We start from the raw sequence: 27,609 nt of genomic DNA on the forward strand, positions 1-27,609 counted from the left end.
CTTCTTTGTTCTTTTATCAGATTTTTTTAAAACAATAAACTTGAGCGGTGGATGTTGCCGTGGGAACCAGATGGACTTGGCGATTCTCCGTCCTGGATAAAAATAGCTCTGTCTGTGTATATCAAACTTTGAAAACAAGCTTCCTTGTCTAAACCTCTTCTAATTAGAGGAGGCATCTGTTGTTGCTTAGGCAAGAACTCGGCTGTCTCGGGTTAAACAATCTCCTGCTTCTTGTAGCGTGGAAAAGGGAGCTGGGAAAGAGTGGGAGTCCTGGGCGTGAAGGAACATCTTCAGACGGGGCATCTTTCAAATAAAAAGGGAGAGTGAGTCACTGTTTTCCTTTTAACTACCAAACACACAGCCCAGGGAAACGTCTTTATACTCTCACCATCAGCAGAAGGCTTTTTGTAAATTGAGTCCTTAGATCACTTGGCTGACTAGAGCAAACCTTCTTTCTCAGCGGGTTCTCAGCAACACACGTCTCATATGCTATCACATGTACACGGAAGGTGCTGTCCGAAGGATCTGAGATTTGGGGGAAGGCACATGTGACAGGGACAGTACCTGGTGCTTGGTAAACAAGGTTTAACTCCAACTCAGCTTTCCCCTCCCTTCCCGCAGATGCCTTTAAGATCATCACCTTGCAAAGCAGAGTGGGGAAGGAAATGTCTTTGGGGAAGGTCGGATCCCATAACTAGAGTTATAGGACTGGGATGAACCCCATGCCGGGAGTGTTTCTCTTTCCTTTCTGATGACAGAATAATAAGAATGCCAAAAATATGTTAACCCTGATATTTCAGAGGAAGGCTTTGCTGACTGCCCGATTTGTTTAAAATGCTTCAATCCCACCACCTTCAGTGCCATAAATGACTATGGTCATTGTCAGGGCACAATCCAGAAGTGATTCGTGATCCATTCTCCTTTTGGCTGTTCTCTCTGTGTGAGCATAATCCAGCCTCACTGCCCCCACAGGGTTCATCTTGTAATGGTTTGTCTCCAAAAACACACTGGAGAAGACAAAGATGCTGGCAACATAACACAGCATCCTGCTGTCGCCCTCTGTGCTTCCAAGGGGACAGCCGGCTCAGGTTGCCCCTCCCCTTCCCACAGTAGACAGCTCTCAAAGCCCTGCAGTATCGAGTTGCTATTAGAAATATTGGCAGAGTCTTACCCCTTGTCTCTTGCCAAGCTCAAGAAACTAGCAGTCACACGCTGCTAATTCTCAGACACTGACAGGACCCTGGAGTGCCAGAAGATTTGCCGTTTCCAGATAACTCTGCAAGGGAACCTGCCTGTGCACTCCTTAGCACATCACCTCGGTGCAGTACCATGGACAGCCTCATCACCAGCCATCTTGAGGAAGACACCCTGTTCCCAATACTGATCTACTGAAAATAAGACATGGTCCACCCAGCACTGAACTGGATAGTCTCATTACGCCAGGGTGCAACGTTCTGTTAGGTTTACTAGGTCTCAGACAGCACACCCTCAACTGGTCCATCTTCCACCAAAGATACCTGGTGGACCAAATGTCTCCTTGAATGCTTTTCTCCTTCAGGCTAATACCTCTGACGCCCATCCCCTGCCCGTGCAACCGCAGTGCTCTGACTAACGTCATTGGCTGGTGGGAGAGCGACACCCTTTTGTGCAGTATTGTTAATAATCCATGTGTTGCTGCTTTCCATGCACCCTGAGTCCAGCCAGTGAACCCGGCAAATGTTCTCTGAAGTGCTGGTGTCCTGCTGAATACTGAATAATGTAATCTTGGGAATGTCGGAGCTTCAGCTGATAGCGTGTTTTGTCCTAAGTACCACCTGTATTAAACAGCCACAGCGTGGTTCTAATCACACTAACATTTTTGGACAAGAACCAGTAACGACCATTCTCTGAAGTGCGAAGTTTCCCATACCCTTATCTGTCCAGGAAAGAGGCTGGCCAGGAATAAATGGAGGCTGGGAATAGAAGGAGGTCTGTACCCACCGTAAGAGTGAGGTTCGGGAACAGCCTCCCAACGGGGTCGTGGGGGAAACAGCCCAATCCGTTTAAAAATGGAGCTTCATACATGTATGAGCGGGATTGTATGACAGGATGACTGCAATGGCCAGGGACTGGACTCAGTGACCCAGCAGGGCCCTTCCCGTCCGATGTTCCGAGATTACTTTCCTCTTCAGATATCTTTAAATTCAAAGCAGCAATTGAGCTGATTTGGCTGATTACACTTCATACAGGAAAGCACAGGTGTTTTGGATGCAACAGGGGGATACAAGTAATGATCCCATCTCAAGTCTCCTCTGAACATTGCTAGGTGAAGGAGCTAGGAACCCGAGCCTACCAAACACTGCCTTTCTATTGTGATTAGCTTTAGCACTTCAGCCACCTTACTGGATAATCCTCACTGGACAGAAGGCCTGAATGGTTTGATACGTTAACTACAGTCAGCTCGGCACGACTAATTTCCATCACCATCTACTTCACTCACATTGTTCATCTGTTTCCCAGGTCTTCACACCACCTACTCACTGCCCACGCAAAGAACAACGCCAATGCCAACTAAAGCCCAATGCATTTTACATGCATTGAAATCAGGGAGCCAAGCAGCTCCCGGAGTCCAGGATACATTCTGAAAAGCACTATGTAAGAGCTAGGCATCATCATCTAAGTCAAGGAAAATGCACCACTGAAATACCATGGCCTGTCTCCCCACTTCCTCCAACTTACCGTGTTGCTATATTACCTCTGCTATTTTTGCACATTTCCTAGTCCCACCCCATTCCCCCTTTACTACGTTACCTTTTCTCCTCTTCCAGTTGGTTCAGCAGCTCCACCTTTTCCTTCTGCACCCCATCTACCAGGGTCCGCGCTCGCTGGAGATTCGCCTCCGCCTCTGTGACATACTGTAACAAAAGGAAATCCCACCCCACAGCCAGCCAGTTACATTTCCAATACACAGTTGTTAAAAGCTTAACAGGGGACTGAACTGGATACCTCAGGGGTTAGTAGATGATCTGTATGGAGGCTTTCATCTCTAGGGACCAGATTTTCCAGCAAACTCAGCACATAGGAGGCTGCCGGGTACTGTGCCCTTTTGAAAACCTGACTCTAGATATCCATTCTGAGCACGTGAAAGCTGGCCCGGAGCTCTTTTGAAAATCTGGCCCGAGGTCACCAAATCAAACCCAGCCTTGGCTGGCGGTAACTAGAGCTGGGTGAACAATTTATCTGACAGTTTTAGCCCTTTTTTCTGCTCCTTAGCTAGCTATGAAGAGACTGATTTTTATGAAGCAATTTGTTACTGGCAATTGTTTGATGAACGCTTTATGCAACCAGTTCTCAAGCTCTGTGGGCTGTCTGACTGGCATGTGGTTGGACAGCTATGGCACATGGTATCGTTTCTGCTTCCTGAGTGGACAATGGAAGTTTTATAAATGTGAATAGCCAGGGCCCATACTAGAGTAAACACTCCTGTCCACGTGGGAATAAGAGTTTATGCATTTACAGCACTGCCCCATATACAATTTAAATGTGAACAAAACACCATATGCACAAATGCTTGTGAAAAAGGGGAGTGAACATGTTTAACTTTTGTGCAAATGTCCTTGCACAATTTTCCTGACTCTTCACCCAGTGCCAGTAGTGACCAAACATTACTCACAGCTGGGGGCTATTCATTTAGTTCAGTATCTGATGGCACTGCAAGAAACACTGGAATACAATCCCTGATTGGCAGCCTCGGCAGCGAGACCGTGGAGCGAATGGCCCAAGGAGAACGAATTCCCCTTTCACCAGCAGATGGGCTCCTGACACTTCAGTCTTCACCACTATTGATCAGGCATTCCTGATTAGAGAGACGCTTACAGGAATACTTTGTGCTCTGCCTCTCCATCCTTCCCACCCTGAATGTGGAGACAGCAGAGCACGCAGCAAGAATCAGTGATGGGGAAACCCCTGGTTGCACCATTTGGGCAGCTGTCTGGCTGCTTTGTGCATGAAGGCAACACAAAATGGCCTAAGTTGGGACCAAGAATCTAGACACCAATGTAGGCAACGCAGTGAAGTCTCCTGGAATGGACATGGTTATAGCAGTATGAAAGGCGAATATATCAGTGTCTTCTACCGGCACCAAATCCAGATTCTGTCTAATGGCAAGCTGTAGGGGCTTCAGTTTTGTGGGCTGAGCTGCCAAAATGCAACTGGCCTGAACACCTGCCAGCAGATGAGCTTAAAGCTAAGGGTGGAGCCCGAAGCAGGGGAGGTCTGAGATAGTACAAGGGTTTTTGGCCCTGCCTTTGCCACATGCTTCACCTGCTCATGTTGGGCCTTCAGGATGGCAATTTCCTTCTCCACCTCACAGATGTGGCTGGTGGCCTTGGCAACCTCCGCTCTCTCCAGATCTCGCTCTGCCAGCAGCTGCTCAATGTGCTGCTGCTTTTCCTTCAGTGCCTCCTGCAGGGCAGTCGTACCGGAGATCTTCCGGGCATAGCGAGAGGAGGTCTCCGTCAGCTAGAAAGAACAGTTAAGACGTGAAGGGTCTGTCGCTGTGCTCTTCCCCCCCGTGCAAACAGCGTTCACCAGCCAGCCAGAGCGATTGTACACACACAGCGTGCCCCTTTGGAGCTGAAGTGCAGCTCAATCCACTGATCCGGTAGCCCCCAGACCCTGCGCTGTCTGGAGCTGGGAGTTCATGGCCTAGTTGGAAGGGGTTGGGGTGAGGTTCCTAGTCAGAATGAGACTGCAGAGTGGATAGCTCTTCCAGGCAACGAGGGGAAGGGAGTTCTCCAGGAACAGGGCTAAGGGGGTGTGATGGGTGCTGTGAAGATCACAATTTGAACTTACAGAACAATTTGAACTTTTAAAGAACACCTGCTTTCTCTTCACAAATAGGTTTTATTTATGACAGCCACTGAAGAAACTCCCAAACGAAATGAGCTCAGCTGCCAGGGCTGTTCTTCACTGGATGGCAAGGATGGGAAAGTTGGATCCACTCCCCGTGGCGGACACTTGTTTGTCCCTCTCTGCTACAGCCCAGATGATCGTGGTCAACATTGATCGCCCTGTATAGCTAGAGCTGTTAATAATAATATTTTGCATTCCCACGGTGCCTGGCTTCTCAAGGGAACCCCAAAGCTTTATACACACGATTCGTAGGAATTCTTTCCCACAACAACAAAACGTGGCCACCTCTGAAGTTGGAAGGAAGCAGCTGTTAAATACTGCAGGGCAATGCTGTGCAACCATTTAGGACCGGAAATGAAAAATATCGCAATCTAGATGGAATTTTAGGAAGGCAGAATATAATTATCCATGGACGTGACATCACAGTCAGTGCCCCTCCCTCTGCAAATAGTGTCATGGGATCTTTTATGACCCCAAATGCTCAGGGAGTCTGTTATACCTCCATCCAAGGGGGGAGGAAGGAAGCTAAGATTAGGCACAGTCTCCCCGGCACTTCCCATTTCTCGGCTGACTGTGCAGTAGTAGCTGCACCAATGCACCTGCTAACATGCTCAATACGAGCCCTACCACTTTGCAGAGTCAGAGCAGGAGAGATCTAGGTCCGAATTGCACAGTGCATGAAAAGGTTCTCTCACCAATCCGCTCCGGCTGGGTCTGCCGCCGACGGAGGAGGCCACGGAGCTGACAGAGCTGATGGACGAGCTACTGGGGCTGTGAGTTAAGGCTGACACTCCCATGGCCATCCGTTTGCTCTTCTTTGCTTTAGCAGGGCTGGTGGATGGGAATCCAATCCGGATCACCTTGTGTATGGGAGCGAAGAGGCCAAATTTGGGGGGGCACTGAAAATACCTGGAGCAGGAGAAAGAGAGAATGTCAGAAAGGGTATCGTCCCCACCTATACCACCCCCCACACTGGGCAACACCCAGACAGAGCTGGGAGTCCAACCAAAGATTCCCAACTTCTGGGAAACGTTCTATGGCCTGCGTATACAGGAGGTCAGATTAGATGATCCTAGTGCAGAGACTCTGAATCGGGAATTAAGTGGGATTTAACAGTCTCCTCGCCAACACTGTGGCCTACTGTGACTCCATGCGTAGAACAGGTTAGAGTATTCCCCTTTTCCGGTGTTTTGGGAGAGGCAGTTAAGGGTCCACCCTCTGGAAGGATAGGCCCAAAATATAGGTTTGCTTAAATAAAATAAATGCTTTCACAGGAGCGACTATATCCAAAAGCAAAACATAAACCCCATTTGCAGCAACATACATGTTATATTATATCATATTTTTAATGTCAATAAGAATAAGGTGGAGAGTTGTTGTGTTTTTAGTTTTAACCATTCATCTTCGAGGATTTGTAACCCTGACACAGCTTGAAGTAAATCAGTAACGATTCCAGTTCAAACAGGAATTCTTATGGGGAAGGACTCTGGCATGTGTTATGCAGGAGGTCGGACTAGACGATCATAGCAGCCCTTCTGGCTTTGAAATCTATGAAAGTGACATTGACCAGTCAGATTTCACTGTGCACACTCAGTGAGTAAGGACAAAAAAAAAAAAAAAAAAGCATCACAGCAGATGGGAACCATGGGATGGGACCAAATTCTGATTTCTATTGCGGCCCCTTTATACCAACTTGTCGGTGCAAAGGAGCTGTAAGGTGAAAGTAAATTAAATCCATGCCCACACTAAGGCCCCTTTGCACTTCCAGAGCATGGAAAGGAGCTTTAGTGCAAATGAGAAGAGGCCTTTGAATTTCATCATCCTCCCTGAGCAATGTAGGGTTTTATTAGTCACTTGGGTAAAGACATTTTGGTTTTGCTAGTCTGTTTAACCAGACTATGTACCCTTAAAAAAAAAAAGAGGAGGAAAGGAAAGATGAGTTCTGTGGACTTGGTTAATGTGACACCATCCACAGCTCTCTTTTCTGCCTGGTACATCACTCCAGTTCAGCACTGTTAGGTGATGACACAGGTTTGCCATATGGGGAGGCGGAAGGAGGAGAAGATAGGACATTTTTTTAAGAACGAGATAGAGGTGACCTTCCTGCAGTATATACCCAGGAGCAGGGTGACTTGTGCAGGATCCCAGATGTGTGTGTCAAAAACTCCCTCTACCCATGTTGTCATCAGAGAAAGGCACCGGCTCTCCTTCCCCCTGCTCCAGATGCCTCGCACCTGCCTATTCAGAATTGATCAAACCCAGAACAGAAAACTATTTGCTTTCAGTTCACAGCAAATGGGAGCATATTGGGCTGGGCCTACAAAATAATTTCCCTTGCCCCCTGCTTCAAACCCAACTCCTGTCCACTGAGATGACTCCACAAATCAATCCAAAGCTTCCTGCACTCTTAGCTTTGTCAGCCAGGGCAGTGCCAAGACTCCACACGTATAAGCACCGGGAGAGCATGGGCATCCCTCCAGGTGCTCTTTGGCTTGGGTTAGAATGAGGCAGCATTGCAGAGGTACAGCTGGTGGGAGGAAGCTAAGCGCCAACCTCTGGATTCCCAGGATGGGCTTGACTGGTTGCGGGCACTAAACCAGCCCTGCGTGGAGGATGGCAGGATTGACAAGAAAGGCTGTGGGGACTCTGTAAGGGGGCCCCGAAAAGGGAGAACAGGAGGGAGGCTGCTGCTAAGGAATTCTGGCCAGAGGGGATGGCTCAGGAAGCAACTGCCCTATTATACTTCCCAATCAAAACACCAGGATTGAAAACTCCAGCAGAAAGGGCTGTCTCTGTCTCATCACTGACTCTCCAGGTGGGGCTACTGGAGGCAAGGAAGACAGAGCAGGAAGATAAAGGAAAAGAGAAGACAAGAAGATGATTTTGATGCAGACAAATGAAGAAGGAAAATACCAAAACAAGAGCCACAAGGGAGACAAGGGGATGGGCACGTTCAGGTGCGATTCCATTTCTGCAGTTAGAATAGAAATCATAGAATATCAGGGTTGGAAGGGACCTCAGGAGGTCATCTAGTCCAACCCCCTGCTCAAAGCAGGACCAATCCCTAATTTTTACCCCAGATCCCTAAATGGCCCCCTCAAGGATTGAACTCACAATCCTAGGTTTAGCAGGCCAATGCTCAAACCATGTTACTTCAAGTCTGGAAGCAGGACCCTGTGCTGATCCTGCTGCTGGCAAGAGATGAAGGCAAGTCTCACTTGGGAGCCCCATTCCGCACATGGGTGCCAGAAACCCACATTGCCAGAAACTTGGGGCCTCTTTGGAGCACAGGTTGATCTGCTCAAGCCATGGTTAAGCTGTCACTGGTCTGCTGTAGTTCAGCCACTGAAACCAGAAAGCCTGTGTGCGTCACATCCTCTGGTGTCAGTGTGGTAGCCAAGGGAGACGATACAGTCCGATTTGGGAGTCGTCTCCAAATGCTCAAAATGAACCACTTGCAGGAAATGATGGAGTAAAACCTATCCCATCTGTACATAAAATAGTGACTAATGAATAATGATTAACAATTAATACACAAGACCAATATGGATACTAAGATTAACCAAGTATTAGCTTTACTGACACACGACGTCGGCATTCTCCAGATGTGAGCAGTGGTTCCAAAATCGCCTTCTGTTTGTGAACTGGCTTGTAAACGTTGGCAGCAGCATGTGTGTCTGTCACAGGCTGATTCCATGTATATGGGAGGCCGTAGAACAGCCTGTTCTCCATCCAGAGGAGAAAATGATTCATTTGCAAGCATCTGTTCAAGCCCAATCTTTTCAAAACAACTTCAAAAACAACCCACTTCTCATCCCTTCTGCTGGCTGCCATGCAGGCCCTGGGCCTTGGAAAAGATCACTGCTTGCTGACCTCACTGCAGATTGGGGAAACAAGCTGGAAAAGCAACGTGGCTTCTGCAAACTAGCCAAAGCCCTGCTCAGCATCACACTGTTACAATAAGCTATGCATGGGAGGACTGGTAATAGACTACAGAGCCCACCATCACTAGTCTGCTAGCTTTGTTTCGGTCCAGACTGGTAGTGACCGCAAGGCACTATTAAAGGATATCTGACTTGTAAGGGGTTGTAGCTGGAACTCCATCTTTCTTCACAGGTCATTAGTAAAAATAATACCCAGCTCTTACATAGTACTTTCCCCCAGTAGATCTCAGAGGACTTCACAAGGAGGTAGTAACATAATCCTCCTTTTACAGATGGGGAAACTGAGGCACAGAAAGATGAAGTGACTTGAACCTAGGGCCTTTGGCATCCAAAACAGAGACCTCTGCCACTTGAGTCTAAGGAGTAACTCCCTTTACTGGCAGCACTAGTAGGCTCTTAGTCCTCATTAATGAAAGAGTGTGCACCAGGAAAAAGGGGAAGAAATGGAGACTATGAAAATTGCTAATGGAAATAAGAGTGTGCGTAAAGGTAACTGAGGGTCACAGAACAGTGAGGGTGGAAAAGAGAAACAGGTAAAGACAAATACAAATGCTGGTGAATTAATGGACTGTCAGGTTGCTTCCCGGATGGGAAAATAATGGGCCAGACTCGTCTCTCAGATATACCAGTACAAATCACAAGCAGTTCCCGTCAGGTCAGTGGGTTACACCAGTGCGAAGCCTGGTGTAAGACAGAAGAGAGGCAGGCACAGTGTAGCAATACTCTGCCCTTCCATGGTGCCGCACACGCGACATGCTGGGCCCTTGTGCGGCAGCTTCCGTCTGGGAATTGCTTTGCGAATACTGGGTACGCGCCCAGTAGCCCTGCGCAGCAGCAAGGGCAGTGTTGTCAGTGCGGGCATTTGTCCCCAGTGCAGGGCAGGGGGTGGGATGGATAGTGCCCTTCGCCAGGGGACGGCAACTTTAAACTCTGTGCTCCACCCTGGTGCACCGGCCCTGCCCTTCCCCCGGCTAACCAGCACCACCCCATCACGCCACCTGGGACAGGCCTGGAGTTTCATCCCTGACCCTGCAGCACTTGGAGCTGTGCCAGAATCATCCCATTCGGAACGTTTAACAACTGCCACCACGGCTTTGTCTCTCAGGTGAGGCAGCCAGAGCCAAGTGCCAGGCACCAAGCACCCTTTGCGCACTCCTACAGCACCCCCAGGCATTTCCACTGGTTTTTCCCAGCTCCCCAGAGTACCACTCTCTCAGGTTTTGCTCTTCCAGCAGTGGCAGATTTCAAAAGATGGCGGCACCACTCCTTCATCTCCACCCCCTGCCAGTCTACCGTCTCCAGCTCCCCAGGGACAATGGCCTTCTTTGGAGACCGCTATGTGATGCTGTCACATGTACGATCAGCGTCAGCCGTGCTAACGTGTCATCCAAAGACCAACAGAAATTCACCCAGCAATGGCCTGAAAAACGAACCAGGATGAGAGTCTCGGTCACTAGATGGCAACAGTTAGCTAAGCCAAAGCATGCGTTCTTCTCCCCTGCTTGTGTCCCAGGACTTTGGGATTTTGCTGGGACAAGCATGGTGCATTAAAAACAACACCATGGCAGGTCAATGTTGGGGACAGGGAGTCTGGCAGGTGCCGAGTGCCGGCTCAGGGGATCCTTTGTGCTCCAGCAGCAAAACAAAAGGTGTGTGTTTTAGCAAGACGGCTTTCCTCCAAAGGCTTCATGGAGCATCTCACAGCTCTCGGCGGCTTTAACAGCTCAACCATAGGGGATTGTGACATACAGAAAAGCAGAGGTCGGCTTGGGCTAGAAGGGTCAATTGAGATAACGCTGCCAAGCCTGCAGTCAGAACACGGGAGGAAGGGAGACTCGCTCCAGTGGGTGCCGGTTGAACTGTTAGCCAGAGGTTTGATGCTGATGTGCCAGTGATGTATGGGGGGCTACACTGTACTGCTTAAGAGCTCTGTGGTTCGCTTGAGTCCCATGAGACCTGCCCCTATATTATAGCACAGTACAGATTTTCCCCTCCCTCCTCCTGTTTAAACTGAAAAACTCTACCCATTAGCCCCTTAATTCACTCCTGTAAGCTATTCACCACATCTGACAGCGTGGCACAGGGTTTGGGGCAAGTGACGAGGGAGGAAGTCCTGCGGCCAGGAGAGCTCGGTGACAGGCTTTGCTGGGGGCCTCCTACTTACCTGAACCACCCCTGATCCGAGCATGATGGTGTTAGAGCAGAAAGGTGAATTCCTGCTCATAGCAAGGCTAACCTGACAACGAGTAGGAAGCTGGATGCAGAACCAAGTTTCTCGTGGGCAGTGGTGCCAGAGGCAGTACTGGATCTCAGTAGCAGAATCCTGGAGCCCGACGCTCAATACACCCCTCCCTTACCTTCTATGTCCACACAGAAAACAAGTTACTTTGGGCCGTTCTGAAGATAAAAACCTGCAGCTACTTTATCACTGAGTGATGGAGAGCAGGAACCTGGCTGGATTCATTCCATAGCTTATCCTACAGCATCCTCCCTTCCTTTCTCTCCTTCACCTCGGGACGCTGCTGGGCACCAGGGACTCTCCGCTTCTAGTCATTTGCTGGTTTATTGCGATGCCTTCATGCTGGCATGGGACAATACATAGCCATTCCTATTTCAAATAAAGATGCGTGGCCAGCAGGCACCCAGGCTGGTAGAAATGCTGCAGAAACCAGGACCTATTGAGTAATTGGCAGTTCCATGCTATTTTTGATGTTACACTAGCCTCTGCCATAGCTGGGTTTCCTGAGGAAGCCCTGAAGCAGTAATAATGTTTCATGGTACTGTTGCTAGCCCATGTACCTTATTTACTAACCAAAATCAGACTGCCTTTGGTCACTTATTTATAGCCATAAATTGAGAGATCAGGGCTCTGCAAAGATTTATAGGACTCTGCACAACACCTGAAAAATTAGAGTGAAGACCAGGGATCAATGAACCATTTCAGAGACTGGGAGAACTCACCGAAACATTGATCCAACCTTTATCAGGTTTAAAAGGATTGAGAACTTTCCCTATCACTATTCCCATGAATGGACCTGCCGAAGCATCTGGAGAGTCTGTTCCGACTGTATTTCCACACGAGTCAAGCATAAGTTGCAGAACTCAGATCCAAAACTTCCCCAAAGTTCAGGGTAACTCAAGATCTGAGGTTTTAGGTCATAGTTTGCGGCAAGAAGTTTCATCAGCTCCTCTGCCCAGTTTCGCAGACCCAGAAGTTGGAGATAGTTTGCAAGAGCACACTGCCTTTCTGATGTCCAGTGCCAAACTGATCCGTTCGACTTTCACAACTTTGCCCTTCACCAGCAGACAGATGCCTGATAAAAGCTACACTGTTGTAGAAGGCACTGAATGGATTCAGGGGTTGTAAGTTCTGTCTGCAAACAGATGTCATGCTTAAGAATCACTACAAGCCTGGAGCAATAACTTAATTAACTGTTCATTCAGGGCTCATTAAAAGCCTCACCTCCAGAAAGAAGAGATGTCCAGCACGCTGAGACGATCTCATGTCCTTACTATGTAGAAAGCGGAAAGGGTGAATTATACATAGACTAGGGAATTATACATAGATGAGGGAAAGTGAAGGATTTATGAAGGAAACGTCTGATGGTGAGTGGTCTTAATAAAGTCAGAGAATCACAGGAACCAGAAGTGAGAAAAAACCCAACAACTGATGTCTTCTTTAAAATAAACAAACAAACAAACTTTTCTTTAAAAACTTTTTAAAAGTTTAAAAATACTCCAGTGATGGGACTTCTACCACTTCCCTGGGGAAACTACTTCACAGTCTAAAGACCTCGCCGTTAGAATATTTCCCCCCACAATATACAGTCTAGACGTCCCCTGCTTAAATTCATAGCATAAGTTCTAGCTCTGCCTCCTTTGACCACCCTAAGCAGCTAGCTTTTGGACTCCACATTATATTGGTAGGTGTCGGGCATCCTTTCAGACCCCAAGTTGGAGCACAGCGAGTGTATACAGTACCTTGTACCAGCGACTGCCCCATCATTCTTCCCTAGAGGTTCATCAAGTTCCACTCCACACCATTCTCCTTTGGCAAAATCTGTCTCTCCCACATAGCGCACAACTCCCGTTTTCGTCCCGCCAACCTGTTGGTTATCAAAATGCTGGAGGTTAGAAGCAGAAGCACCAGCACTAAAGTGAGGACACACAGGGTGGGGAGACTGGGAGGATAAGGAATGGGATGCACAAGAAAAAAAAGTTTGCAACATAGTCCTCTTGTGTCACAGTTAGAACACGTGGATCCAGTTCAGACACTCTCCATTCCAGGCATCCTCCAGCAATGAAGGAGTTCTTCCGAGAACTGAGGACAGACAAAGATTTTCCTCACTCCCCATCTCCTGGGAAGAAGATGCTGAGGCAGAGGTAATCAAATCTCATGTTTCAGCAGGTCAGCTAATTGTGGTAGACTTCATGAAGGGGCTTTCTGCCCTCATACACAACGAGCTGCCTGGATCACAAGTAGTTGGGTTGGGTTTTTGGCCTCCCTCTGAAATGGCTGATACTGAGCAACAACAGAGGCAGGATGCCAGGTATGACGGACCATTGGTCCAGCACTGCACATATTTTATTCTTAGGCCTTGCCTACACGTAAAAGGTTTACCAGGGTAACTGTACCATCAAACCCTCATAGTGGAGATGCAGTTTATACTGGCATAAAACTCCTACTGCCAGTATAGCTTATACGAGTTCCCTGAGTGGAAACTATCCCAGAAAAAGGACCTTTTTTGCCCGTATAACTGCATCTACACTAGGGCTTTGGGGTATTTCAGCAAAATAAATAAAATAAATCATACCCCTAACTGACACAGCTATGCCTGCAAAGCTTGAGACCAGGCCTCAGAAAGAAACCAACACCAGAAGAAAAAAGGAGGCACAATTACCCACGTGCATAGTCCAGGCCAGGTAGGAAGCAGTGTTTTGCACACCACGAATAAAAATGCGTGTGTGGCTGAACAGCAACACAACACCAGCTGGTATCTTTCTTAACATTAGAAACTACAACAGGTTTGCTGAGTTATCTCCGTTCTGAGGAGAATAGCTTATACGGACCTACAAACCTTATAACGTTTTATATTGCAAATAGGTTTCCTCATGATTAAAGCTTTAAAGTAGCTTTCAGAAGGTAATAATGAAATAATAATACCACCACCTAGCTCTTAGATAGCGGTTTTCATCCGGGAAGCTGTTTGACCAATAGCTCGGTTCCAAAATAGAAAGGTTACTGCAGGTGCCTTGTTTCCAAGAGGAATAAGAAATGGGACATGATGAAACTATGAAGTTTGAATTTTTAAAATTTTGCTGACAAGTGAACATCAAGTGACTGGTTTTGTTGCTGGGGTTTTTCCAATTAGTTATTTTTATATTGAACTTTCTGTAAACTGGTGACATAAAGTTATCCTCAGCCCTTTCACCCTGTAAGACAATGCCAGCTTCCTCAAACATGCAGATTTTTTGAGGGGGAGAAGGATGGTTACAGACTTACGAGCTCTGTGGTAGGCAAAACAGTGAATATTTTTTGAATTGCTGATTTAAGCAGGATTTTTCCACAGCGACACTAATTAAGGACAAATTAATTTGATCCTGATTGGATGAGGCTGCAAGGCTCCAAGGTAGGTCTCATCTCTGATTTGTCCAAAGATCCCAGAAGGAAGCGCATCAAGGCTGAGAAAGTCAAGATTGCAAACTATAAAAATCAAGGGGAAAGCCAAGAATCCTCGCCGTTTGGGTCCCCAAGCCACTTGAGGGAAGACTGACCTTCCTGAATCTCCAAGACTGATCATCTTGGAGAGACAAAGTCACAACATCAACAAATAGGCCACTGGGCTCTGATCAGTCTTTCCCTGTACCCAAAGCAGGCCCACTAGCACATACCACTGCGTCAGTGGATCATCATCATCAGGCTACTTGACTGCAGATTCAGCCCCGACACTATGAGAGCAGATGACTGCAAGCGCTGAAGAGTTTGCAACACTGCTATTATCTCAAATGTTCTATTTTCATTAACTGGAAGACATCCCACCCTTTTTATTTTTAGGGGTGAAATTGAAAGTGTGGTCGTGTCCATGTTCCCCAGGTTTAAACAGACCTAAGTATGGTCTCATAAAATTATTCAGAATGCATTCTATGTTTAAACAACTTGAGAAGCTTGAGATTGCGTGCTGTAATTTCTGGTAAAGAAGAGTTGTCAAACTTCTTAACAAGAGTGTTTATTAAAGTCTGTATTATATCTCTGCAGGGACTAGGAGGAAAGGGTTAGCCACCTCACAAGAACTGAAGTCTAACAAGAAAGCTTTAGAATTGGCTCTGAGTTTGTGGTCCAGACTTTAGATAGTAATTCAGTTTCAGTATTAAATGTATTTAACCATTCAAGTTATGTATTTGATTGACATTAGCAGAATTCTTTAGTTAAGATTTATAATCAAATGGACATCCACCTTCATCTTAGAATTTATAAGGATTGATTATTTATGGTATTAATTTGAAGATTTAATTCTAATCCAACATCAAGACTAATTTGTTAATCTGACCTTGAGTTGACAGCTGTATTCATAACTGGAGTTTAATATTAATACTAGCTTAGCTTTAGGTTATATGTTTCCTTGCTTTTAATGAAGTTTATAAAGATACACAAAGTCACATTTCTTTCTACAAGCTATGTGGGCCTGGAGTGGATACCAGATGGTCAACTTAAAAGTCTGACCAGCTCCCCCTGATTAGTCCTTGGTTCTCACAGTGCTACACTAAAAGAAAAGGAGTACTTGTGGCACCTTAGAGACTAACCAATTTATTTGAGCATGCTCAAATAAATTGGTTAGTCTCTAAGGTGCCACAAGTACTCCTTTTCTTTTTGCGAATACAGACTAACACGGCTGCTACTCTGAAACCAGTGCTACACTAAAGTCTTATTCCTCCTCTTGGCTTGTCTACACTAGAAAGTCACACTGCTTTAGCAATACGTAGATGGTTAAAGCAGCACAACCCCGAGTGTGGACACAGTTATATTGGTGTAAAGGTGATTTATACCAGCATAGCTATTCCTATTTGGGAAGGGGAATAACTCTGTTGGTATAAGACATCTTATAACTGGTAAAACTGTATCCACATAAGAACATTTACTAGTATAACTATCTCTATAAAAAAAGTCAACTCCACTAACCAAAAGAGTAATAACTGGTAGCATTTTTGTCTCCACTTAACAGTGACAACAATATGGAGTTTTCCCCTAAAGCAAGTTTCAATTCTTCTCTTAGCTATCCTGATATATTCCATACAACATACATCATTCAGGATTATCTTATCCCCTAAGCAAGCATAGACACAACTATCCCATACAGTTGCCAGTTTTGGTTGGACCTACTTGTGAAGGTTTCATCACATGATAATCTTTAATTAAAGATTAATCTTGAATTCCTGGAGACTCCAGGACAATCCTGGAGGGCTGGCAACCCTACTGTCCCATGACAAGCAGCGCTTCCCCCAGCCCTGAAGGGACTGGGGAACACATTTATAAAACAATAATGAGTAGTCGAGCCTGTCATATTTGCATGATAGCATTAGAACCAATTGTTGAACGTCCCATCCCCTGGCAGGCATACAGGAATGTGTGTGTGGTGAACCCAGGAAATTCATCTGACTCAGACATGCAGATTTAGTCAACCCTGATAATCTGCTAATGCTGCTAAAATAAGTATTTTTTTTTAAAAAAGCCAGCTGGCAGGTTGCATCAGCCCATGAGCTGAACGGTTAATCAAAACGTAGGCATTCATTTCCATCAAGCACTCAAATGAGCTCACAGCTTTATCACTTTGGAATGAGAGTAGTAGGGCTGCCTGGGGAAACAAAGGCAGCAGCAATTGTATGGAGGCAGCCAGAGAGATCCGATGGATAGGGCATGAGAGAAGTACGCAGGACTCCTGGGTTCTTTTCCCAGCTCTGCTACTGGCCTGTCCTGTATCCATGAGCAAGTCACTTCAGTTCATGGTGTCTCAATTTCCTCTTCAGTACATGTCTGCTTTTATAAAGTACTCCACAACCTATAGATGGGAAACAGCTAAGTCTGACCTGGATTTAGCATTGCTACTTTGGCCACTATCAGCAGACTAAAGTCTGGAGGACAGCTACAGGCTGTTGGTGTTGCCAAGGTCACTAGGGGCATGAAACCTAAGGAAACCATATTTGTGATTTTCCTCCTTATGAAACCAGAAGCTGGACAGTGCCCTCCCGAGCTGCAGTTCCTGTCTCCAAAGCATGTTTTTATTCACCTCTAACACCTGTGCATTGCTGCACCATGGGACTCGGGCAGTAATCGCAACTCCATAGATTGGGTGAAATGTGCTGGATTAATCACTCTGAAGAATAAATCCCTACACCATACTGCCCCCCATTTCAGCATGTCTGTTCTGAAAGAAGTGCATAGTTCATTCCTTAGGTGCTAAATTAGTGTCATTTGTAATTGGAAACATTACATACACACAGAGCCATGAATGGGAAGGACTACCTGAGCTGGATGGGATTTGAACTGGCAACCTAGAGCAAGGATGTGTAGCAGCATTGCCAATCTGGAGAGACACCCAGTATTCCCTGTTAGCTTAAGGTATGGTTACTCTAGGAAACAAAGTCAAAGCAAACACTACCACCCACCCCAACTCAGGGACTGTGCTCAGAGTAAATCCTCCATATAGTTTGCTGCAAATTTAAAAACAACAACAAAAACCACATTAATTATGGCCTTTTTAGAAAATAAAAAATTTCCCACAAAAAAACAACCAACCAACCCCGCTTGGTCATGTTCCAAAATTTTTAATGAAAATTTTAAATTGAGATTATCATCAAAAATATTACCAAAAAGAAAATGGATTTTCAGTAAACAAGAAACGTGGATTATTGTTTCAATAAAAATCACTAGTCATTATTATTTTTTGCAAAAAAAAGGGGGGGGGTCTGATTTGAACCCTGCAAAAGAAACAGCTATGATTTTTAATTTTTTTTAAACCAGTTCTAGTCCTCCAGGCCTTTTAGCTCAGGAAAAACATCTAAGACAAACCGTTTCACCCATCCCACTCAGAGCCAAGAAAGGGGTATCATCAGGATGAACTAAAACTGCCTCTGATCCAAACACCTGTAAACTGGGGGAAGTTTGACTCCAGACTCACCCTCTAGACCTGCTTAAAAGTCAATCACTGGCCAGTATCTTCTCAATCCTGCCCTTTTCCCAATCTTGACATTCTCTAAGCACTTCAGGAGAAAGCATTAGCTCAAACCCTATGACGAAGTGAAGCCAGAGGAGTAGATCAATCTTGCATCTCATTCTGAGAGACGGCAGAGCAAAGGAAAATGTGTGAAGCCAAAGACACCTACTGTGTCACTTTCAATAAGGAAGGCATAAAACATATAATGTAAAGGACAAAAATGGAGTCAAATCAGTATCCCAAGGCTGAAAAGTCAATGATCTTTATCCGTCCAGACACCATCCCACCATCCTCATTAGAGTTTCTAACGTATTGTTTAAACAACTTTGGCTGATTAGGACTAGACACTGTTTCAACCTGGCAGCTACAGAACCATGAGTCATGCCTGTTTCCAGCCTCCTCTCTCTAGTCTTCATTTGCTCTTTTCTCTGATTTTCACTCTTCTTCACCATTTCTCCCCTTACATCCGCTCCATTCGCCCTATGGCTACAGGCCCTGCTCTCAGCAGCCCTCTCTAAACTGACAGACAGTACCATCACTGATGGAAGCCAACGAAGGGAGATTGCACTGCCTGATTAAAACATTTTGGTGGCTACTCTACCAATCCTGACTCACTCCCTCTACAGTAACCCTGAGCACTCTTCAAGGCTGCAAAGCACTGCTGTCATTTGGAAGGCTAAAGTAGGAATGATTATCATTGTACATGACTACCATTGGAACATGCTGACTGTGTGACACCTCTTCCATTAGTGGGTCATCCACACAGAGGATAAGGAGTCTACTACAACTAACAGCCAGCAGAGTTACTTCTGTAGCTCAAGTGGTAGAAGCCTGAACTTTGGTGCTGAAGATCCCAGTCGCCAGAAGTGCTGAGCATTCATGGCGGGGAACTGTGTTACACAAGCATTAAATTACGGAGGGCATTTTTTTGGCCAGTGCCTGGGGAGTTTTGTTCCAGATGCTACAGAATGCATGGGAAAGAGGGAAAACATGATCTTCAGAAACAGGGAGACAGACACACAAAGAAAAAAAGAGCCCGACTGGCAATGTGCCAGTTTGGCACAAGGTCATTAGTCACTCACTGCAGAGTAGCACAGCATGGTTTTAAGGTGCAATATGGGTCTCCTCTCATGTGGTGATGTAGGTGCCATGAACAGTTTGTTTAAAAAACAAAAATTTGTATCAAGTCAACTGTTGTCCAAAAGTCAGGTCACCATCCAAACCAATAGGGAAGTGAGGGTCAAAGGAATGCACAGGACCAGAAATACAGGACAGAGAAAATTTTCCCTAATGAAGCTGTAAAGATTTTTTACTGAAACCTGAGTCGGGAGTCTCCACCCATCACCCCAGGGCAGCTAGATTTGCAGACATACAAGTTCCATTAATGCAACTGATGCAAGAGATATTTGCACACATCTCTCAAGCAGCAATGAGAAAATAATCCTTTCAGGATCCAATGCAAGAGGAAACCCTAGAATTACTGTTTCTCCTTAGAAGGCTGTCTCTCTTATAAAGGCTGTCCATGTTAATAACACAGTCCTATCTGCTGAAGGCCACTTACAACTCCTCTTTAATGATATATATATTGCAAGCAGAACACTAGTATTTGCCAGCATGCCAGCTCAATGAATGCTTATGAGGGCATGCATGCACACAGAGAAGGCCTCCAAAGGGCTGATGTGAAATGAGGGCAGGAAGGTTGGTTGGGGATTGTTATTTCCTTTTACTTCTCTGTGACAACAGCAAGAAAGCCACATTTGGGACCTCAGAAGGACCACTAGATCAGGTGTTCTCATTCTTTTTCTTTCTGAGGCCACCCCACATGCTATAAAAACTCCACGGCCCACCTGTGACACAACAACTGTTTTTCTGCATATCCAGTAATAAAAGCCAGGGCCGGCATTAGGGGGTAGCAAGCAGGGCAAATGCCCAGAGCCCCAAACCACAGGAAGCCCTGCGAAGCTAAGTTGCTCAGGATTCCTCGCGAAGTTAAATTGCCCAGGATTCAGCTTCAGCCCCAGGGGGTGGGGCTCAGGCTTTGGCTTTCTGTCCTGGGCCCCGACGAGTCTAACGCCAGCCCTCCTCTCTGGTTTATTTTGGCAGACACCCTGAAACCTGCTCGCAGCCCCCCAGGGGGCCCTGGACCCCTGCTTGAGAACCACTGCACTAGACTAAAAGACCTAAGGGGTGGGGTTTTCCTGTCTCTCCTGTCTGGGATTCTGTCAACAGCCATGACCCTGTAAACCCCAATCATACAACATTCAGCATCCAAAGAGGCTGCCTGTCCTTGTCTGTTATCCAGGGACCTCCATAATCCAGCCAGGGCTAGGAGATGCTTTGTTTTTGGGCCACACAACATATAGGCTTCAGACCACTAGTTCTGTAACAACTAGGGCCTGGTCTACATTAGAAAGACCAATCAATTGTAAGTGTCTCTCAGGCAGTGGAACGTGCCTATTGTTCACGCATAAATCGGCCACAGCAGATCATCTGCCAGACAACAACTGGTGGAGTTAATCTGATCATTTATAGGGTTAAGCCCTGAGTCCAACTCGTTATCATTCAGACGCTTGTAGGCACAGCAGACTGGCACAACTAGGGTGCCATCAACTCTGGCAGTTATGCATCTTTGACGGGGGTCAGAGCTGACAGTCCCCTCAGCTGACCAACCTCACTAGTGCACCAGCTGAGAGCCCACCACCACCATCTTTCATGGTAATGTGGGGCAGGGACGTGGCCAGAAAGAGGGGAACCACATGTGGGGCATTTGGGGGGAGGGAAGGAAATTTCCATAGGGAGCAAGGAGACAATCTCCGCTAGGAAACTCAAGGTGATGACAGCTGTCCCAGATGACGGCCAGCCCACCTGAATAAGTGCAGGCCACCCTGGTAGGGTCACAAGGCCAAACCTTATATTGCTCCAGGTTGGCTGGCGTGGATATGCTCAACTTGACGCTCTGGGGTAGACAAGGCCGTCCATGTAGAAGATTGTTTCTAGGGATATGTCCACACTGCAGCCGGGAGCTCACTGCCCAGCCAAGGGACACACACACACACTAGCGTCCTAAAAATATCAGAGTGGATGTTGCAGCACAGGCTGGCCACCTGAGTACAAGCCCACTTGACTCCCTGGCTCCAACCTCCGTGCGCGCCATAACGTCCACACTGCTAGCTCCAGTGAAGCTAGTGCCTGGCTGTCAACCCGGACTGCAAGGCTCACTCCCAGTTGCTGTGTAGACGTGCCCTAAAGGACTTTCAGAATTGTTACACCTCGTCTACACTGGGCTAGCGAGCTGTTTTCCTTTAAACCCCATGGTGGGGGGGGCCGGGGGAGAGAGTCTGCTTTGGGCCAGACAGTATGAGAAAAGAGGGAAGAAGAGAAGAGGGAATGGAGAGGAGTTTACTTGAGTACCCTCAGGGCAACTATAATTATTACCAAGGTTCAAAGGGTTCAAGTGAATCAGTCTGGCTGAGGTGACCAAAAATTAAAGGATTTTATTCATGCAGAATTAGAAGCAATATTCTCGGTCTCGCTCCTTCAGTGTAGCTCCTACTCCCTTTGCCAGTATATTGATAATATAACACTTGGTGCTTCCATGGTACCTTCCACTTCAGGAATTCCTTGCCTCAAAGACGTACGAGTTAAGCCTCACAGTATTATCACGCTCCTTTTAAAATGGGGAACCTGAGCAAGAGAGTGGCTAAGTGACTTGCCCAAGGCCACATAAGTCAGTGGCAGAGCCAGGGACAGAACGCAGATGTCTTGAATCTCTGTTCTGTCAGGATCCTGGGCAAAGGTAGGCAGAATAGTGGCTGGAGTTTGGGATTCCAGAAGCGCAGCCAGGGGTCAGAGCCAATATCATGGTCAAGAGTGAAGATGAGGGTCAAGCCGGAGTCAGAGTCAGGAGTTAAGCCAAGGGTCAGAGAAGGAGACAGTCAGGAATCAGACTGAGGATCAGTACCATATCAGGGTCCATGTTATGGTTCCAGGGGTTGATTGGGAGTCAGAATCCAAGTCTGAGCCAAGGTCAACACAGGGAGTTCAGGAACAGAGAAGCAGGGCAGTTTTGGCAGCTAGTTAGGAATCTGCATTGTTGCCTGATAGCCCTGCAGGCCCAGGTTCAAGTCCTGCCAATCCTTACACATCCCATGCTTTAACCATTAGAGCAGGTATCCATTAAGGACTAGGGGGGCTCCTACAGAGCCTCCCCAACATGCATTTCCATCCACACCATCACATGCTCTGAGCAGGCTGGATGCTTACTTCATGCTCAGAGAGCAGAGGCCCTGAGTTGGGGTCTGAGTTCACCCCCCACCTGAGGTTTGGTCTTATTGGCTGCTGAAAACTGACACCGACCTCAACCTAAGCTACTTCCCTGAGTTCAGCTGTCCCTACAATCCCCTCCAGGACCATCTCTTCTTTCCTACTTCCTTCTGTTCCAATGAGAGGCACCCACCCAGTTATACTGTGATTGGAGCTATGCAATAGTTACCTCAAGTCTGACAGCAGGGATTTTAAGGTGTCTCAGCAGAAGCTGCCCACATATCTATATAGGGTCTTAGAGCCGACCACACTGTTACATTCGCCAGCCAAGACACATTGTTGCTCTCCCCTGGACAGATTTGCAAGAAGGTGATGAAATATTAATTATATCTTCTCTGAAAGCACTCAGTACCTCGGTGGAAGCAAAGAACGTGAGGTGTCTCCCTTCCGAGACTGATACAAACCCAGGAAAGGGACTTCCTTACTGCCCTCCTGCAAAACCTTATATTGGAGCACCACGGCAATTTGGATGAACTTGGCCGACTGGCTACGAAAGAGAATGGCAGAATTTGCCATTGAATAATATCCACTACTGTTTTCCTGCAGCTGAACTCCAATGGGCTCAGGTGCTGCTAAGTCATTCAAGACCAACATATGGCAGCAGAGAAAGTGGCAACATCACTGCTCAATTGGAGAGGTTTAGGTTGTAGTTCTTGTTACGTGTGAGCTATTAATTCGAATTATTTAGACTCGGGTGGTAAAAGGCCCATTTCAGCTTCAGGCTGCCAGATTGAGTTTATATCTTTAAAAAAAAAAAAAAAGAAAAAAGAATCAAATGAATTTGATTAGTTTATTCCTGACACGCCTCTGTAGTTTGCCAGGAGCTAGGGGTTGCATAGACAGCAGACAGAAAGAAAGAATTTGCAATGCGCATCAGAGAGAAGAATCTAATTAAAAATACTTCTCAAAGGGGTGAAGACAGAGTCTGTTCCCACCAGGCGTAGATGTCCAGCTCAGCTTATTCTCTCTCTCTCTCTCTCTCTCTCTCTCATTTTATACTTTCACCTTCTTGGCACTAAGGCTGACTACATTATCTAACATTTTTCATCTACAGTAAGTTCTAGCTAAAGCATAGATTTTTGTACCTATAGAATCAGGATACAGGGGGTTGCCCCACGATAATATATTAGATCAGTTGCTCATCCACTTATTTGCAGCGTCAAGAAGTTTTCCATTAGGTGCTGCTTTGTACAACCCCAGCTCTGTATTTATGGTTCCATATTTCAGTGCTAAATAAAGAGCACACTCCCGGTTAGGGTTCGGGAGGAAGATTAAAGGTAACAATACCTCTATGGAGCGCTTTTTTCCCCTTATTTTTTTACTAGACAGACATAGGGAACAGTCACTTGCCCAATGACTGAAAAAACAGCCTTTTCTGGGGTGGAACACCCTCATGTGTCAGCAAAGTAACACACATTTTAATTCCCCCACGCTCCTCCAAATTAATTTCTCCAAATGAAAAACACAGGGGAGATTTTCTTCATAGGCACAAAGAAACTGGAAATGTGGCCAAGACACCTGAGTTAAGTCTTTTCTCCTAAAAACTTGTCATGAAATCTTTAACGACCACATGTCGCAGGCCCCAAGTCTGCACTACATTACTCTGGTTTCACACTAGTGTAACTCCACTAAAGCCAAATGTAACATAGCGGAGAGTCAGGACTTCTTTGCAAAGCAAGGGCGACCTTGAGATGTTCTCCTAACAATCCACTATGCTTCACCCATCAGACAAAGATTAGCTCATTCTGGGGGCACAGCTGGAGAAACTGTGGACCTGATATGCAGGGGTAGTGAGCATCCACAGCTGTGAATGCAGCCAGTGAGAGTGCTTAGCATCTACAAGAGGTCAAGCCCAAGGCATCTTGGGTGGGGCACACAAAAATCAGCTGCCATTTTTTAAAGTGTTAACTTAAGTGACTTCCCCAAGGCCACCAAAGGTATCTGTGATAGAACCAGGCCTAGAAGCAATTCTCCTGACTGCCAGTCCACTGCCTTGATCACCACACCATTCTTTCCCTGTACTTGGATATCAATCTCCAGGATCCCCAAACTTTTCCAAAGCAGTGACTGTATCTTAATAGATCTCCCCCCGCATTTGCAGTCAATCACATCATTTTCCTGCGGCAGCTACACCAATTGCATACATGGGACAGTGAGAGAATTTCATGTATTCTTAACGATTTTTAAAGGAGTTGTCTGTCTGCTCTAGCTCTTCACTTCCTCTCCCCACTCCTGTCTGTTCTGTTTCTCTCCACTGGAAAATGGGGTAGAGCCAGCACAACGCGAGAAGCCAATTCTTCTCTGATGACCACCAATTACAGTATGTCTACATTGCAATTAAAAACTCATGGGTGGCCTGTATCAGCTGACTCAGGCTCATGGAGCTCAGGCTAAGGGGCTGTTTAATTGTAATATAGACATTTGGGCTCAGGTTGGAGCCTGGGCTGAAGGACCCTGACAGGGGATCCCAGAGCTTGGGCTGCAGCCTGAGCCCAAACATTTACACCTCAATTAAACAGCCCCTTAGCCCAAGTCCCATGAGCCCAAGTCATCTGCAGGTGTCTAACTGCAGTGTAGGCATACCCTAAGTGCTCCACAGACAATAATTTGGGAAGCTCTGGTCTAACTAAAGTAAGTGTTAACTGCTCAGCAATAATTTACAGGACAGCAGGAGAAGAGTTCTACAACGTTGGCTTTAGAATGTTAATGTCATTCTTATATCTGCGGGAAACACATGGTTTGCAACCGCCAAAGGCAAATATGATCTTATTTTCCTAATGGAAAACTCCATGCCAACCCTTTGCCCAGCTGCTGAAGTGTGTCCGAAGGGGTTTTTGAATATAGTCACAGATGAACATAAAGTCACTGAAGAGCGAAAATGGCTTTGGGACACAGCGGACTTCCAATGAAGTTAAAGAAAAGCCAGAGGGAGAAAAACAGAACTCTAGGAGCATATGCAGAGTTTTAGAACTTATAGCTGCGAGGTGTCAATCCGACAGAGGGCCCTCCACCACCTTCCCCGGCTCTGTTGACAGAGCATTTACACAAAATACATATTCTCCTCTACTTGAAAAGCCTTCCATGGAGTCCAGCTGCCCACAGCCACTTCCCAAATGACAAGATCCATAGCATCCTCCAGAAAAGCATAGACATGGGAAATAAAGTCAGGTAAGTAGTATTAATCTGTAGAACGAATGACCGGAAATTTACTTACAGCAGTCGAGGCATGCAGGTTTATTCAGAATGCTTATTTCCAATTATGATTCCTTTTCATGTTTCAATCAAAAACATAATTAGTTACATTTCGCACTCTGCTACAGTAGAGATACCTGCTGAATCAAGCACACATCATTGGACCATATAACCCCATGATCTCACTGCTGTTTATCCTCACCCTCCCCTCCTGTCATTTCTCTCTTGCATCTCAGCCTAAACTGCAAGCAATTCAGAGATCATTTCTTTCTAGGCCTGTGTGTCTATACAGCACCTAGCGCAGCAGGGAGCTCAATCCTAATTCAGTCCTGTAGGAGCCACTGGAATACAGAGTCTGCATAAGACTAATCACAGCACATGTTTATTCTACAGCTTCTGCTTTTTAGGATAATAGCTTCACTGAAACCCCCTCCCAAAAAATCTCAGAGTATTTCTCCTTTGATCTTGGGAGTAGGTGGGTGACAGTTGTTATTAATCGTTTATATTCCATCATCACCTAGAGGCCTCAACCAGGAGGAGCCCCATTGTGCTAGGTGCTGTACAAATACAGTACATGACAGAGGCTACGCCAAAGAGCTTCCAGGTAGGCTATAAGAGGTGAATGAAGCAAGACTGGCATGAATGAGAAGGACAGGGTAACCAAACAATAAAAATCTGCACTATATACCACTGTCTGGACCAGAGTTTAGAAAGAACACAGTTGATGTAGATCAAGGGTTGTTTTTTTTAAAACCTACTTTATATGATCTGTTGGTCTGAAAGTAATTTAAAAAATTCTCTGGACGGTATTTTAGTTCCACAATGGGAACCATTCGTTTTTGGGGATTGCAGGGGCGGGGGGGAAGGATCAAGAAGGATAAAACTCATGAAGGTAAATTTTTCCATATGGGCCACTGTCTAGAAGCCTTTTCTCTTTGACCCAGCAACCTCACGGTGCCCCTTTAAGGTGGGAGCTTTTCCCTCCCTTCGGCTACACACCGCATCATTCATTCGTAAGGGGGGAGGGAGGAAAGGAGAGGCAGACACATATGGTGTGAATTAAGGAGGGCAAGTCAATCGCAACACTGAATTTCCTGAGCGGCCGTTTTCCACCACAACGTTAGCGGGATTTAAATGCCGTTTCTTGCGCTGCTTTTAAAAGTCAGCTTCTTCTCGTCTTTATGTTTGGGATCACAACAGCATCAGCGTTACATTTCCCACGCTTTGGATTCGAGCATCCACCATTATGTTTTCTCCCCGATTAAGTTTTTTTTTTTTAAACTATTTTAAATAATGAACTTTTAAAATAAATAAATAAATAAAAAGTGACTGGATAGGCCAGCGGTTTTCTGGTATCTGAGCCTATTTCTAGTTTTGAAAGCATATTTACAGTGACAGTCGCTTAACATTTGGCTGCAACACATCTTAAAATCCTTGGGGCAGATTCTCTGCTGCGCCCAGCTTTGGTTTAGATGTGCCCGTGCACGGCCTTTCAGGGAGCCTTTTACAGCTCCACGATTCGCTGCCCCAACCCCAGCCTTGGCACGGACTGGGAGCTGCTCTCTCATTCATACCAGCAGGCTACCGTCTCCGAGAGGCTGTAGGGAGAGAGGCAAAGGAACTGGGTCCACTGGCTCAGTGCCTGCTGGGGACTTCCCAAAGCAGGAGGTTATCCCTAGCAGACGGCTTAGGGGAGGTTTCTGCTCTCTGAGACCACTGAACACAAACCGAATAGTTCTCAAGTTGGGATGAACTCTCCCAAATGCTGCCATCAGAGGAGTTGCTGTGTTAGTTCGACTGCAGAGAGTAAAACAATTGCCGGCACGGTGACCTGAGCAGACATGCACTGAGCACCAGGGTCCTGGAGAATTCAGTCTCTAGTCTCTCAAAAAATAAATAAATACCGTAAACCCCCCACCTGTATTTTTTAAAAAAAACACAAAGTCGTTGATTGAGCGGGTGCAGACAGCAGTGAGCCAGAGCCATGCACCCTGCTCACTGCGTCTCCTACTCTGATGCAGGCAGGCCAGGCAGTAGGGCCAGGCCAT

The 27,609-nt window shown here is 46.3% G+C and overlaps 1 protein-coding gene across 2 annotated transcripts in view; it reads right to left on the bottom strand.

Annotated features, from left to right (window-relative positions):
• Window positions 1-27,609, bottom strand: part of CLIP2 (CAP-Gly domain containing linker protein 2) — a 121,511-nt gene that overhangs the window by 32,394 nt on the left and 61,508 nt on the right. For both annotated transcript variants that reach the window (XM_074974912.1, XM_074974911.1), the window contains exons 4-7: window positions 12,819-12,943; window positions 5,589-5,802; window positions 4,303-4,500; window positions 2,791-2,894 (exon numbers count right to left, since the gene is read on the bottom strand). In XM_074974912.1, coding sequence (XP_074831013.1) covers window positions 2,791-2,894; window positions 4,303-4,500; window positions 5,589-5,802; window positions 12,819-12,943 — 641 coding nt within the window. The remainder of the gene's footprint in view (window positions 1-2,790; window positions 2,895-4,302; window positions 4,501-5,588; window positions 5,803-12,818; window positions 12,944-27,609) is intronic.

Source organism: Natator depressus, chromosome 17 (assembly GCF_965152275.1).
Source record: "Natator depressus isolate rNatDep1 chromosome 17, rNatDep2.hap1, whole genome shotgun sequence".
NCBI lineage: Eukaryota > Metazoa > Chordata > Testudines > Cheloniidae > Natator > Natator depressus.